This window comes from Mirounga angustirostris, unplaced genomic scaffold, assembly GCF_029215605.1.
Source record: "Mirounga angustirostris isolate CCGP_5_RB_7025 unplaced genomic scaffold, mMirAng1.0.hap1 SCAF_13, whole genome shotgun sequence".
Taxonomy (NCBI): Eukaryota; Metazoa; Chordata; class Mammalia; order Carnivora; family Phocidae; genus Mirounga; species Mirounga angustirostris.
Window position 1 is genome coordinate 91,268,761 of NW_026991721.1, and position 14,573 is coordinate 91,283,333.

A 14,573-nucleotide genomic window follows, 5' to 3' on the forward strand; every position below is an offset into this window, starting at 1 on the left:
CCTGCTTACACCCACAGGCATCTGTCCTCCTTTGCATACCAGCCCTCAAGCAATAAATGGTGTCTCCCGGTTCAGAAGAAAGTCCACAGTGCTGAGGGGATTAAAGATGGGGCTTTAAAACTTTTTTTTTTTTAAAGATTTTATTCATTTATTTGACAGAGAAAGACACAGTGAGAGAGGGAACAGAAGCAGGGGGAGTGGGAGAGGGAGAAGCAGACTCCCCGCCGAGCAGGGAGCCCGATGCGGGACTCGATCCCGGGACTCCAGGATCATGACCTGAGCCGAAGGCAGTCGCTTAGCCAACTGAGCCACCCAGGCGCCCCGGGGCTTTAAAACTTTTGCAAAAATATCTCCTTTAGAAAGAAAGAAAAAGGAGGGGTCTGGGTGAAGAATATCCAAGAAGTCTTTGTACTATTCTTGCAACTTTTCTGTAAGTCTGAATTATGCAAAATACTTAATAAAATTTTAAAGCAGAAATAACAAAAAGTCACCTTCCCTATATATTTTCCCTCCCACCTTCCTCAGCCTTTAAGAAGAATAAACATTTTCTTTTTTTTTTTTTTAAAGATTTTATTTATTCATGAGAGACAGAGAGAGAGAGAGACAGAGGCAGAGGGAGAAGCAGGCTCCCCGCAGAGCAGGGAGCCCGATGTGGGACTCGATCCCGGGACTCCAGGATCATGACCTGAGCCGAAGGCAGTCGCTTAACCAACTGAGCCACCCAGGCGCCCAAGAATAAACATTTTCTCAACACATTCACATATGAATTATAGTTGTGAATATTTTGATTTCCCCTATTAGACAAGAAGTATGAAATGGAAAATGAAAATACTCAGAGCTTTAAAATCTTTTATAATATAAAAAATAATATTTTATAATATTAAATTAGAATATTAATAGTACAAGAGAGGTGTTTTTATCTTATTTTATTTATTTACTTGAAAGAGAGAGAGAGGGCATGAGAAAGAAAGCACTAGCTGAGTGAAGGAGAGGGAGAAGCAGACTCCCCGCTGAGCAGGGAGCCAGATCAGGGGCTCCATCCCAGGACCCCGGGATCATGACCTGAGCTGAGGGCAGACGCTTAACCGACTGAGCCTGAAGAGGAGGGGTTTACTATTTTGTGACCTGCAGCAAGATATTAATCTCTTAAGTTATGGTTTCCTCATCTTTAAAATGGAACTAAAAATGCCTATCCCTTAGCATTGTTATAAGAATTAAATGCACAGATAAATGTTAAATAATTAATATAATTCCTAATCTATAGTTGGTGCCCTGACATATTAGTTCCAAATATTAAAAAAAAAAATGTCAATAACCAAGCCTCTATTCACTTTGTGTCCTCACCACCTAAAAAAAGCACCTGGCTCAGAAATAAGTCAAACAGAGAAAGACATGTATCATATGACCTCACTGATATGAGGAATTCTTAATCTAAGGAAACAAACTGAGGGTTGCTGGAGTGGGGGGTGGGGTGGGAGGGATGGGGTGCCTGGGTGATAGACACTGGGGAGGGTATGTGCTCTGGTAAGCGCTGTGAATTGTGCAAGACTGTTGAATCTCAGATCTGTACCTCTGAAACAAATAATGCAATATATGTTAAGGAAAAAAAAAAAGAAGAAGATAGCAGGAGGGGAAGAATGAAGGGGGGGAAATCGGAGGGGTAGACAAACCATGAGAGTTGATGGACTCTGAAAAACAAACTGAGGGTTCTAGAGGGGATGGGGGTGGGAGGATCGGTTAGCCTGGTGAAGGGTATTAAAGAGGGCACGTTCTGAATGGAGCACTGGATGTTATGCACAATGAATCATGGAACACTACATCTAAAACTAATGATGTAATGTATGGGGATTAACATAACAATAAAAAAATTTTTTAAAAAAAGCACCTGGCTCAGAGTAGATGCATAATAAATAGTTACTGAAGAAGGGGGGATGCAATGAATAAATGCTGGAATTCTAAAGCAACCTACAGCTGATCCCAAAGCCCCTTCAACAGCCCCTGCTTTTGCTATCCCTTCTGAGTGACCTTGTGAGAGTCCCATACCTCTGTTTTCCTCATCTATGGAAATGGGTTGGTTTTCATTAAAACCAAAAAGACTAGAGAGGGCTATACAGCTGCTGGGATCGAAGACCCCTAGAAAGAGGACTGGAAAAAAGGGGGCAAATGTATGATCAGGCAGCCGGCCAGGCCTACAGGGGTTCTTCTCTCCTACAGCAACCCCACTCCTCACAGCACTGGCCCCAGCTCCCAATTATAGACACGGGTGAGGCCGAAGGTGAGCCGTTCCCCATGGCTGAAGGAAAAGCCACAGCGCTAGGGATATCCAGAGTCTGGGAATCAGTGAGTGCAGGTCCAGGACTTCTCAGAGGCCAGGACACGTGTGCACTGCATGAGCCCCAGGCAGTGGAGACCTGAGCGTGGCTGCTACTGCCCTTTCCTTCTCTAGTCCCCGCCTGTCCCGGCTTCAGGGTTCTCAAGGGCAGACTCCAGAGTCCCACCCCGGAGCGCTCGGACGCCCCCCTCCCCTTGGCCTTAGGCCCCTGGAGGGCCTAGAGGCCAGGTCCCTGGAGCCCCAGAGCGCGGCCCTCCCGCGCCGAGGGAATTCCATGCCTTCTGCCTTGTTCTGAAAGGGACTGATGCCTATTTTGGCCAGCACCACGCGCAGTGCAGTTTGCTCCAGTGCTTCCTAGCGGACCGCTTCCACGGAGTTCCGGGCCCCCACTCCCCGGGGGTGAAGGCTAGCTTAGCTCTGCCCGGATCTGGATCTGAGGATGGGCTGCTCTACTGTCGGCAGAAGGAGAAAGAGCGAGCGCGAAAGGCCAAGGACAGGCCAGGCAAACGGTGGCTGGGACGCCAGCACAGGCAGCGGAACCAGGAGAGCAACAAGCAGCCGGCTGCTAGGCTGTCTAAGCTGTCCCCTCCACGCCTAATCGTCCTCCTGGTCAGCCTGCGGTTTCCTCTGACAGAACCAGACAGGGAGCGCAGAGGAGAGGGGAGAAGGCGCGAGGGAAGGAAGGAGAGGAGGGAGGAGGTGAGAGAGGGGAGGCCAGAAGAATGTAAATGGGAGAGAAATGGGGAGAGAGAGGAGATGGGGGCGAGAGGGAGGGCAGATCCGTGAGAGAAGTGGAAGCAGAGGGGGTGAGCGGGGGTTGGGGGGGACGAGGAAAGGAGATGCAGGAGAGAAGTGGGAGAGGGACAAAGTGGGAACCGAGACGGAGAAGCCCGGCAAGGCCTCTCTCGGCCCTCCGCTCGTGGCCGCGGGGTCGCCGCTCCTCCGCTCCAGCCGGTGCGGCCCGGCCCCCTGCCCTCCCGGCCCGCGGGCCCCGGCGGCGGGCCCAGCGCTGCGAGGGCGGGCGCGGGCGGGGGCGCCGGGGGGTGGGGGCGAGGGAGGGGCTGCCGGTGGGAGGCGACCATGTGGTTCCAGCTCACTCTCCCCCCCCCCCCGCCCCGCTTTCTTCACTTCTTTTTCTTTCCAAACAGGGAAAAGTGTTCCGCGAAGCGGTACCGTCTTTCCGCCTGGCTCTTCCCTCCGCGACCCTGGTCCCCGCTCCCGTCCGGGCGCGAGCTGCCGGGCGAGCGCTGGAAGCCCCCTCTGCGCCGGGGGGCGCGGGGACCGGGCGCGGGGACGGGGCGCGGGGCGGGCTCCCGCGCCGGCACATGGCCGCAGCCGCCCCGCGCGCACCCCGAGGCGCCGCGCCCAGCTCGTCCAAGGTCCGTCGGCTGCGCCCGGCCGCCCCGGAGCCCAGCAGCGGCTGAGCGGGGAAGTGCCCGCGCCCGGGCATCGGGATGAGCCGCCGCCTCCTCCTCCTCCTCCTCCTCCTCCTCTGGCTAGGTGAGTGCTCGCGAGCGCGGGAGACCCGCCGGCGGCCCCGGCGCACGCAGCCCCGCGGCCGCGCCGACCCGGGCTCCGAACGCTGGTCCCCGCAGCCCCCGCGGAGAGCCGGCGGCTCGGTGCCTGCTCGGCGCTCCGGAGGCGCACATCTGGCAGCCGAGGCCCGCCCAGTCGGCCATCGAAAATGCCTCACACATCTGGGCCCGGGAGCAGGCTGGGGGCTGGGGGCGTTTGCTGGTGGAGTTTGGCCGTGAACCGTCTGAGGTGGAGGGGTTTGCGATGGGGGGTGGCTGGTGTTTAGTTTCGGGAGTATCGGGGAGGGGGGGAGCGGGAGAGTTGGGGGAGGCAGGAAGGTTTCTTCAGGAATTTTTGTGCCAGGTTCCTGGGGGGGGGGGGGGAGCTTTTTTGTTTCAAACAGGCGCCTCGAGGGCTCAGATTAGAAACAGATGTGTCGGAGGGGAAGCGCGAGGGAATGGAGGAAGAGACGGAGGAGACAGAAAGGTGGAGAGGGAAAAGGCCAGAGCACAGGCAGGACCGGGGACCGGGGGGAATGACCCAGGGAGGGCAAGAGGAGGAAGAAGCGGAAGGGGTTGGGAGCTCGAGAGAAAAGAGGAAAACGCGAATATGAAGCAGAAGCGCAAGACTGAGGGAGATTGAGCAGCGGAGTGTCAGGAAGACAGAAAAAAAAAAAAATGGAGTGGAAGAGGACAAGGAGAAACAGGTTCTGGGGCGAAGAGAAGAGCTCTCAAGGTGTCCACCAGGGTGTCACCCAGGCGGGACTCCTGAAAGCCCAGAGGCCCTGGGGCACATTCTCACTTGGGCTGGCAGCAAGCAGGTTTGCAGGACAGGGCAGGAGAGTAGCAACAAGGATGTGGATGGACGAGAGCCGGCAGGAAGACCAGCAGTGTCTGAGGCGCCAGGGGCCCGGGAAGGCAGGCAGGAGAGCCAAAGAAAAGCCATGATATGCACCAGGGAAGCGTGGGGGCTCCCTGGGGACAGGATGAAAAGTTAGCCAGGGTCCAGAAGACCAAAGAGCCAGTTGGGTGTAGTTAGAGTGAACACTGCCCAGAACCTCAGACTGAACACTGCTCAGACCTCCTGAGAACTAGTCCTGGTTTTGAACTGACCAGCTGGGTGATCTTGGACAACTCAGTACCCGGGGCTTCGCTTTCCTTAGCTCCAAAGCAAGCAAATTAGACTGTTCCTAAATCCCTTGTAGCTCTGACAGCCTGAAACACCAGGGGTGTGACAGGGCCTGATGTCTAGAAAAACCCCCCACACCAAAGTGAAGAAGCCCTAAAAAGCTACCCTGATGTGGATTTCTAGAGCTTTCTCTCGCTTTTGTTTTTAAACCTACAACCTGACTAGGCCACAAGCGTGTCTTTTCTAGGCCAGCCTCGGGTTGGTAATCACCCAGGTAGAGGAATAAAAAAGGTGCATTAGCCTGAAGTGTTGGCTCATACTGGCCAAGTATTGCAATCCTGCTCCTATGCACAGCTGGTGTAGCCCGATGGCAACTTTGTCACCCTTACTGGCCTCTGGCCCTAAGCTGTGGATCACCAGATGTTCACTAGACTCGAACTTCAGAGCCCCCTTACCAAAAACACCTGGAATTCTTTAAATACTCAACCCTGAGCACTTGATATGAACTGTCTTGTTAACGCATTTACCCTTCACGCCAATCCTATGGGCTACACACTGTTATTTTCCCCGTTTTACAGCTGAAGAAGTCAAGGTGTAAAGAGGTCAGATAACTTGCTCTAGGCCATAAGCTCATAATTAAAAGAGATGGGATTTGAATGTAGGTTGTTTGTCTTGAGAGACTGCTCGCTAACCCACCCTGTGTACAGCCTCCTGTCACTAGAGAAGGACTTAAAATGTTCTTCGTTAGTGAAATCCAGTTTAGCCCTCTAAAGGTCAGGGTGAACCTGCCCTCAGGGAGGTTCACTGGGGAAGGAGGGGTGTGCGGAAGGGATAGAAAACTAAGCTAAGCGTGTTTGAACCCCGGCTCTCTATAAGCACCATTGGGGCACAGTTGATAGTGGAAAGTGAAAAGTGACTTTTGTCCCGCACGGTCAGTTGAAATCAAGTGGCTGACCTTGATAATAGTCATCCTCTTAGTTCTTGAGAAAGAGGAACTGAAAATAGTCATCAAAAGATGTCACTGATTCACGGTCCCTTCTTTACTGAGTGCCGATTATGTGTGACCATTCCTTTGGTGAGAAAACAATCTGTTGGGCTGATAGTCTCTTTATCATAGAAGCTGCCTCCATGATTTCTTTGTTGGTTCTGTCCTTATAAAATTAGTGCAAACGAAAGGCCGCGTGGAAGGGAAAACGTAGACTACAGACTTAACATTCTGCACAGCTGGATATCTGTCATTCACACCTACTGTTCAGCTTTTGCCACGTCTGTGTTCTTTGTCAGACATACTCAGACTTCTGACACCCCAGTTCAAGTAAAAAGTCACAGAGTTGATGAGCTGAAGGGTCCGGATGAGGGACAAGGCAGGAGACCTGAGGTGATGTTGGTGATCCAGAGACCAGCCACTGAAGGGACCCCTCTATGCCTGACATTCCTTCATGGGTCAGAAGCCCCTAGGGAAGCACTCCTGTGGGCTGGATGAACCTTATTTGCTAAGTGGTTTTGAACCATGGTATGCCTGGCACTCTAGCAAAGTCAGAAAGAAAACCCTCAGAGTTGCCTGAATCCTAAAATCTTCTACTGGTCCCTTAAAGGAACAGTTCCAGGGCTGCTGCTGATCACAGCATTTCTGGCCTCTTCTAGAGAATGCACAGTACTGAAGGGGAATTGGGAGGGCTAAGAATTCATAATCTGAGCAGGGGTGGACCAGTTGACTTCATGCTTTCTGGACCTGCCAGTGAGTGAAATCAAATGCCGCACCTCTCTAATGTAAATGAACGAGTAATGCTCTGAGCTCCATGGAGGACAGAGAGGGGATACTTCATGGGCTCCCCCAGCCCCAGCCCCTCCTCTGGCCACTGCCTCCCCCTCCCTCATGCTTAGGTCCTCGTTATTCCACCTTAAATTCTCACTTGGACTCCTATAATGGTTGCCGTTTTGGTCTCCTGCCTGAACGCTCTTCTCCACCCTACACATAACTACCAGAGTGACCTCGTGAGGCAGCTGGTATAATGCAAAGAATTTGGACTTAGGAATCTGGCAAACTTCCTGGGTTCTTGTTCTGACTTTCTTGTCCCTAAAACAGAGGTAAGGAGATCTTTAATTCAAAATTTCTATAATTCTATGTCCCTTCCTTCAAAAACCTTTGGAAATCACCATTGCTTATAACATCGAGTACAAACACTTCATTCTCAGGTTAAAGATGTTACACAGTGTCAATCACAACTCCTCTCCTCCCAGCCCAGGCGACCCTGCAGGGAATCGGGATTCTTTCCTGTGCCCTAAACATGCTCCATGCTTCTTTCTGTTTCTATGCTTTCGTTTATGATAATCCCTCCACCAAAGATGCTCTCTTACTCTCTGCCCCTGAAGATCAAAATCGTGTTCACCTTCCAGATCTCACCCCAAATACCACTTCCTTCATATGCCCATCCACGATTTCCCCCAACCAAGTTAGAATCACAGTAGCCTTTCTGTTAATGTGGTTTTGCGTGATGGTGATCCGAATGCTCATCTTGTGGCCCAGTGAGAGCCTAAGCTCCATGCAGACAGGGGGCTGTCTTATTCAACTGTGTACCACTTTCAGTACCTTTCGTAGACTCAAAGCTGTGGACCATTTGTTAAGATAATCAGATTTTTGAAACATGTGGAACACTTAAGTTCAAGAGAGGTGAAGGATGAGGGGGATTATTACTCTGTGGAATGACACAATTGTGAGGAGCCTAGTTTTTTGTTTTTGTTTTTTTAAGATTTATTTATTTATTTGAGAGAGAGAGCGAGCACAAGCGGGAGGGAGAGAGACTCGAAAGCAGACTCTGTGCTGAGCACGGAGCCCAATGCGGGGCTTGATCTCATGACCCTGAGATATCAACCTGAGCTGAAACCAAGAATTGGACATTTAACTGACTGCGCCACCCAGGCGCCCCATGAGGAGCCCAGTTTTAACTCAACTTGCTTTTGGGCTTTCTTGTCCATTAATGCAAATAGGACCAGTACCATTTAAAAAAAATTATACACAGAACATTACATGGACAGGGACCAGATAATATATCTGTTACACAAACTTATTTTGTTATGGCAAGTTCATTAATACCAGATTCAAAATAGACTTTTCATTGAAAGTTCTGCCAGGATGGGGAAGGAGCTTTGTTTCCCAGGAAATGAGTTTGAGGAAGGCTTGACTGCACAGTCCATTGGTCTGTAGTTCAATGACACGTCTCAGTAGGATTCCATGCCCTGCCTTCATCTTCCCACATCAATGATGATGGTCATAATAATGATACATTCCCAGTAGGCTCATGTCTTGTCTCATCCTATTTTTGTCTTGTACTCAGCTGGGCAGTATACACATGAGTGTATTTCATGAATGTACCTAATGGTAATGAACTAGACAGGCATTTTTAAAAGATGGAGTCAAAGATTGTCAGAACTGGGGGAAAGCTAAGAGACTATATAAAAATCAAAGGTTCTTAAAATTTGGAATCACAGACCCCAGTGAGAATCTAATGAAAATCATGAAACCACTTCTTAGAAAAAGACACATATATGTTGAACTTTGTCTAGAACTTCTAGGGACCTCCTGATGCCCCTCCTACCCAAGTAAATCCTTGATCTAAACCTACCCCCCCTTTTTTTTCCTACCCCCATTTTTATGATGAAGAAGGAACCTAAGTTCAGAGGGACTTGGCTAAAGTTAAACAGCTAGCTTCGTAGAAGGGCCATGACTAGAACCCTTATTCCATAATCTGTCCTTTCACACATTCTTGAAATAGAAAAAGTCTCTTCTTCCTTTTCAGCCCATGTAGTTGAGCTCTAAGATCACAATTGCTCTTCAGATCCTTCAGTTAAATGAGCTAAATGCTGAATAATTGGCATTGGTTTTTATGTTGAGAAACTGTCTGAAAAATAGGGCAGATGTCGTAACATTTCAACTTAGCCATCTTAAGTGGAAATCCTGGAAACTTCTACAGTGCCTTGTAGAATGTCTGGTACATTCAGGAAAAGGGGATTATGCCCAAAGTCCCAAAGGGGTGTGTGTGCAATGAGCAGAATGGTAAACCAATAGCTCTAGCTCCTTCATAATTTTGCTAGGTTATTCTGGGAAAGTCATACCACTCTGAGCCTCAATTTCTTTCATTTCTTTTTCTGTAAAATGAGATTATTAGACTGAGGTTATCTCTATGTTTCCTTACACCGCTAACATTTTCTGATTTTTTTTTTAATTCTGAGAATTTGCTGGTTGGTTTAGATGGGGTTGTGTTTAGGAATACATGGGTGTTGCCATGAGTATCTGATTTTTTCCAGGCACCATTCACTCATGGCAATTGGTTGCATGTGATTATAAATCTAGAAGGGCCAGCTACCTAATGTGAAGAGAGCAGTAGTGAAACTATATTGTATGTAGCACTGTTCACCAGGGGGCATCACTGAAGGTCAGGGTGGATGATCAGAGACCTATACCCCAGAAGTTTAGTAACTGAAATATTCACCTAAAGGACCTCATCCTAAGCAGAGTTAACTACACAACAGGCCCAAGCACGGACACCTGGGTAGACTTCTGTGTAGAGGGCCTAATGTGTGTGAAACTATTCGCAAGGGTTAAGCATTTCCCTCAGTTGTTAAAATTAAGGCATAATTCACATATAACAAAGTGTACCTATTAAGTGTGCCGTTTAATGGGTTCCTTGCATGGGTTTTGAACTTGTGGTTGGGTTTTGAAATATGAATTGTGTATTATTAGGTTACTTGTCATACCTGAGAGGGGATTATATGGGTAAGATTATTATTATTATTTTTTTAACATTTTATTTATTTGAGAGAGAGAATGAGATAGAGAGAGAGAGAGCATGAGAAGGGGGAGGGTCAGAGGGAGAAGCAGGCCCCCCGCTGAGCAGGGAGCCCGATGCGGGACTTGATCCCGGGACTCCAGGATCATGACCTGAGCCGAAGGCAGTCGCTTAACCAACTGAGCCACCCAGGCGCCCCATATATGGGTAAGATTATTATGACAGTAGAATTCATGTCTAACATTTGTGCAAGGTTTAACAATTTGCAAAGCATATTAACATACTTTACCTCATCCTTAAATCACCCTTTGAGGGTAAATGTCAATTATTATGCCATTTTTCAGATAAATAAACTGAGGCTTAGAGAAATCAAGTAAGTTTCTCAAGGTTACCCTGTTAGTAAACAGTTGAGCCAGGACACCATCCCAGCACTTAAGATTCCAAAGACCATTTGCTTTTCATTTCTCCAGAGGGACACAGTTCTGAAATCAAGGCTTCTGTGTTACCAAGAAGCAGAGGCTTTGTTTGTAGGATGCCAAATGATAAATTCCACAGTGGAAAACTCAGTGAGAACATTTATCCCCCACCTACCCCTTCCCCTACCCCATTCAAATGGTTAATCTTGGTTGTTTGGGTTGATGACTATTGTTTATGGTTTAGAATTCCTGCATATATCTTACAGGGATTACTAGCTCTTCTGATTAATCAGAAGACTCTTGTAGTACTCGAGGTTACTGTGGAGACCTTGCCCTGCTGTGGGGTCAGATTCATGAGCTATTCTTATTAGCACATAGTCCTGAGACTGTGGGTGATGAAGGTGTATGATTGGGTATGACTTTTCCTATATGTTGCTTTTCTAGTTAAATTCCTGTTTTCAGCAGTTTTCACTTCTTTGCCGCCCACCTCCCCCCCCTCTGAAAAGAATGCAGACTGTACCAAAAAAAAAAAAAAATTTTTTTTTTAGTTATCTGAACTTCCTAGCTGTCTGGATTCTGGAAAAATAAAAGTTTATTTCCTTTGGCACCATATAGACCGAAGTGGGAAGGAATGCTGAAGTCAAACAACCTTTATTTTGTTAGTGACAGTCAGGGGGATCGCTGTGTGTCTAGCATCAGCCAGAGTCTGGTGGCGATAAGATTGAAGGCTGCTTCATTTCAGTAGAAAGCAGGAGAGAAAGCCATTTCCTTCCTGCCCACGGGGCAGAGAAGAGGGGCAACAACCATCTTCAGAATGGTTCCCCAGTCAGTGTGGAATATGGGAGGTTTTTCTGAAGTGAGGCAGCAAGGGGGATCTGGAGAGTTCAGGTCGGGAAGGCGACAGGGGAGGAGAAAGGACAGGAGCCGGAGGAACAGGAAGGTATAGAAACAGCAGAGAATGAGAAGCTAAGCTAAACCACTGACGCCTTGGTGTTTACGGAGCAGCTTCTCTGAGCCCATGCTGCTTCGTGGGTGTTGGCAGCTGCTCGCTGGCCTCCCTTACACGTGTACACAACTTCTACCTCATCCATAGACTCTCACGAAACGGTTGTAGAAGGGAGGTGCATTGTCTGGTTCAGGCCCCATCCTAGGCTCCGAGATTCCCGTTAATGCGAAAGGCACAATTTCCACCATCTAAGAACTCAGCCCAGTGGGGGCGACATATGCCTGAACAGGGAATTACAGATAGATGAAAGTGCTAGCTAGCATCGAGGAAAGTACCAAGATTTCTAGGAGTCCCAAGGAGGAAGGAACTTAATTATGAGCTGTCTTGTGGAAATAGGGTATTTCTTCTCTGTAGGTCTTCAGGGACTGGGCCTGATGTTCCTCTGTCCCTCACAGCACTTGCACATCATGAGGCTGGTGCTTAATAAACAGCTGGTGGGTTGATGGATCACCCCCATCAGCATCAGAAAGGATATTTAAGCGGTGTGTGTCCTTGGCATTCAGCCAGGTGCTTCCTGGAGGGACTGAACCTCCCGTTGTCCTTGCCTCTTGAAAATTATGGGCTCATTCTTCATCACAGCCTGCCAGCTACATAGCTACCTCTACTTCTGCATCCCTCAGGGGATGTTAAAAAAAGAAAAAGAGAAATAAATATATCGATGAATTTGGATCTCTTAATTAAGAATGGTGGTCTGCTCACCCAGGGTTGTCACTGGTATTTGTCCACATGGAAAGCAAATGGGATCAAGCCAAGAAGGACTTTTCTGTTCCAAAAGAAATCCATTGTATCGAACAGAGACTCGGCCCCTGCCGTAGTCTTCCTTTTCTTGGTGGGAGGGCGGGGAAATCAAATCTCGGAGGGGGAAATTGCTTTGTGACTTCATTGTTTAAATTTAGGCTTGGGTTTGTCGGGATGGCTCAGACTTGGAGCAATGAGCCTCTAACCCAGCCTCTGTCACTTCTCATTACTTCCAGTGACAGTTCCTATTATTTCCAATCACTCTTCCAGGGAAGAGTGGGGGAGGCAGAGAAGGCTTCCGTGTGGACCAGCAATGCAGCAACTTCTGTAAGAGCCAGGCCCCGGGGTCCTCAGACCCCCCACTTCGGGATCGCATGACCTTCACCTTCCCGCCCCTACCTTTCCCCCCAGTCCCTACCTCTAATAACAACGTCATAGGTTTGTCGTGACAATTAAGTGAGGTAATGCATGTAAAGAACCTCGGCGCTCTGCTGGGTACAAAGTAAACAAATGGCTGTGGTCATGACCGTGAGTGTCCTTGCTGGGAGAGGGTCAGCCCATGGGGATGGGGGCAACGTGGGCATATTCTGCCTGAAGTCAGTGGATGCCAGGTCAGCGAGGCCGGCCTTTAGAGCTTCGGCCATGGCTGCTCTTCCACCCTGTAGATAAATCCCTAGATGTCCTTCGGGGAACGTCGCCCAGCTCCGGGACCCCGAGAGGTTGCACAGACTCTATCTGTGCCCCAAATGACTGCCTGCATCTACTTTGGGAGAGGAACATTTTGTGTCACTTGGCCCTGGGCAAGAGGTGCCCTTCCTTACCCCACTGGGCAGAGTATCTGTAGGCTTCGGGGCCGGTATCTTGGCGTGCCCCCTTTGCCCAGGCCCTGCCCTCCCTGCTGCACGCTCCCGAATGCCTGTGCCCTCTCGGGCTGCCCCGGCCGAGCCAACACGGCGTGCCTCATTTCTGCTCTCGGTGTCAAGTCATGTTTTATTGAGCATCTGCTATGTCCTTGGCATTGTGCTAGGGACTTCTGTACAAGTAATTTCTTATATCCTCTGATGGAGGATAGCACAATGGGGATAATTCGGTGAGGCCCGAATTATCCCCATTTTACAGGTCAGAAAGGTGAGACTTAAGAGGTTAGGTGTTCTGGGGCGCCTGGGTGGCTCAGTCGTTAAGCGTCTGCCTTCCGCTCAGGTCATGATCCCAGGGTCCTGGGATTGAGCCCCGCATCAGGCTCCCTGCTCAGCGGGAAGCCTGCTTCTCCCTCTCCCGCTCCCTCTGCTTGTGTTCCCTCTCTCGCTGTGTCTCTCTGTCAAATAAATAAAATCTTTAAAAAAAAAAAAAAGAGGTTAGGTGTTCTAGCATACGTTCCGTCTGTCTCCTGCTTCTGCCCTGATCAGGGGAAGACGGGAGTGAAGAGACCGGCGAGAGCCGTCCGTGTTGCGATGCACAGATGGAAGGTCGCTCGGGGACCACCAAGGTGCGCCCGGTATTTGAGGATGTGGCCTTAGAAGGAGGTGTGAGTCCCTGCCTTCTCCCCTTTTCAGGCAGTCATTTGTCCCAACCAAAATTAGACTGCAGTGCACCCAACGCCCACAGGCAAGACGTGTTGAGTTATATTTCCTTTTTAAATTTGGGAGGACAGGAAAACCTCAAGGTGAGAAGGAAAATGTCTGTTTTTTCCACTGACCTGAACAGCAGAGACTGTGACATCCCTCTTCATTAAACAGGGCGAAGCCGAGTGTCCCAGATTTCTGCAGACCTAGAATTCCCGCTCAGAATGATCCCTGGGCCAGGCAGGTAGAGTCTGGGTTACCAGCCGAGGCCTGCTCTCCATCTGCTTCCCTCTGGTGGAGTTCCATCCCCTGGGCTGCTCCAGCCAATAGCCAAGTGCAGCCGGCTCCCCCGCTTCCCCTCTCCGCCCCGCAAAGGAGGAGAGACGGAAACGGGGCCACCTCTCCACAGCCACCCTCTCTGCTCCACTGCCTCTCACTCCCCGTTCCCGGAGTCCTGCAGCTTGCCAGGCCCTGAGGAATCCAGCGACAGCCCCTCACATGCCCGCCACCTTAGCCTGACCTTCCCTTGCTCTTTCTCTCTCTCTTTGGGCCCAATATGCCCTACTCTCAGATCTGGCACTTAATGGCAGAGAGACACAGAGAGAGACATGCATACAGAGAGAGAGAGGCAGTTATAGAGAGATGAGACAGAGGGAGAGACAGAGACACAGAGGCAGAGACATGGAAAGACAGAGACAAAAAGAAGACAGGAACAGAAAGATGGACAGAGAGACAGATACACACACACACACACACACACACAGAGACAGAGAGAGAAAGAAGACAGATTGAGAAACACACACAGAGACAGAGCGAGACAGGGACAAACACCCAGAGAGAAAGATACAGAGGGAGAAGAAGACAACACAAGTGTGAACTCTGTAAAGCTCATCTTTGGTGTGCACCTCTTTTCCTTTCTGTCCCCCATCCCACGTCTCCAAATTCACACGCACACCCTCTGCAAAGAAGTCCTCCTGAAAGGTTCTGCTCTCCACGGACCCCAAGTGAATGGTGGCTGTGTCCCAGTCTGCCCTCAGACCTCGCACCTTGCTCGTCAGCACCTCCATGCTGTCGGCCACACATTTCCCT

General features: G+C 49.6%; 1 protein-coding gene across 1 annotated transcript in view; it reads left to right on the forward strand.

Annotated features, from left to right (window-relative positions):
* Nucleotides 1-2,669: 2,669 nt before the first annotated feature.
* CLMP (CXADR like membrane protein) overlaps nucleotides 2,670-14,573 on the forward strand; it is a 98,809-nt gene continuing 86,905 nt past the window's right edge. Inside the window, 2 exon segments of the mRNA XM_054512233.2 lie at nucleotides 2,670-3,031; nucleotides 3,481-3,832. Coding sequence (XP_054368208.1) covers nucleotides 3,787-3,832 — 46 coding nt within the window. The 5' untranslated portion in view covers nucleotides 2,670-3,031; nucleotides 3,481-3,786.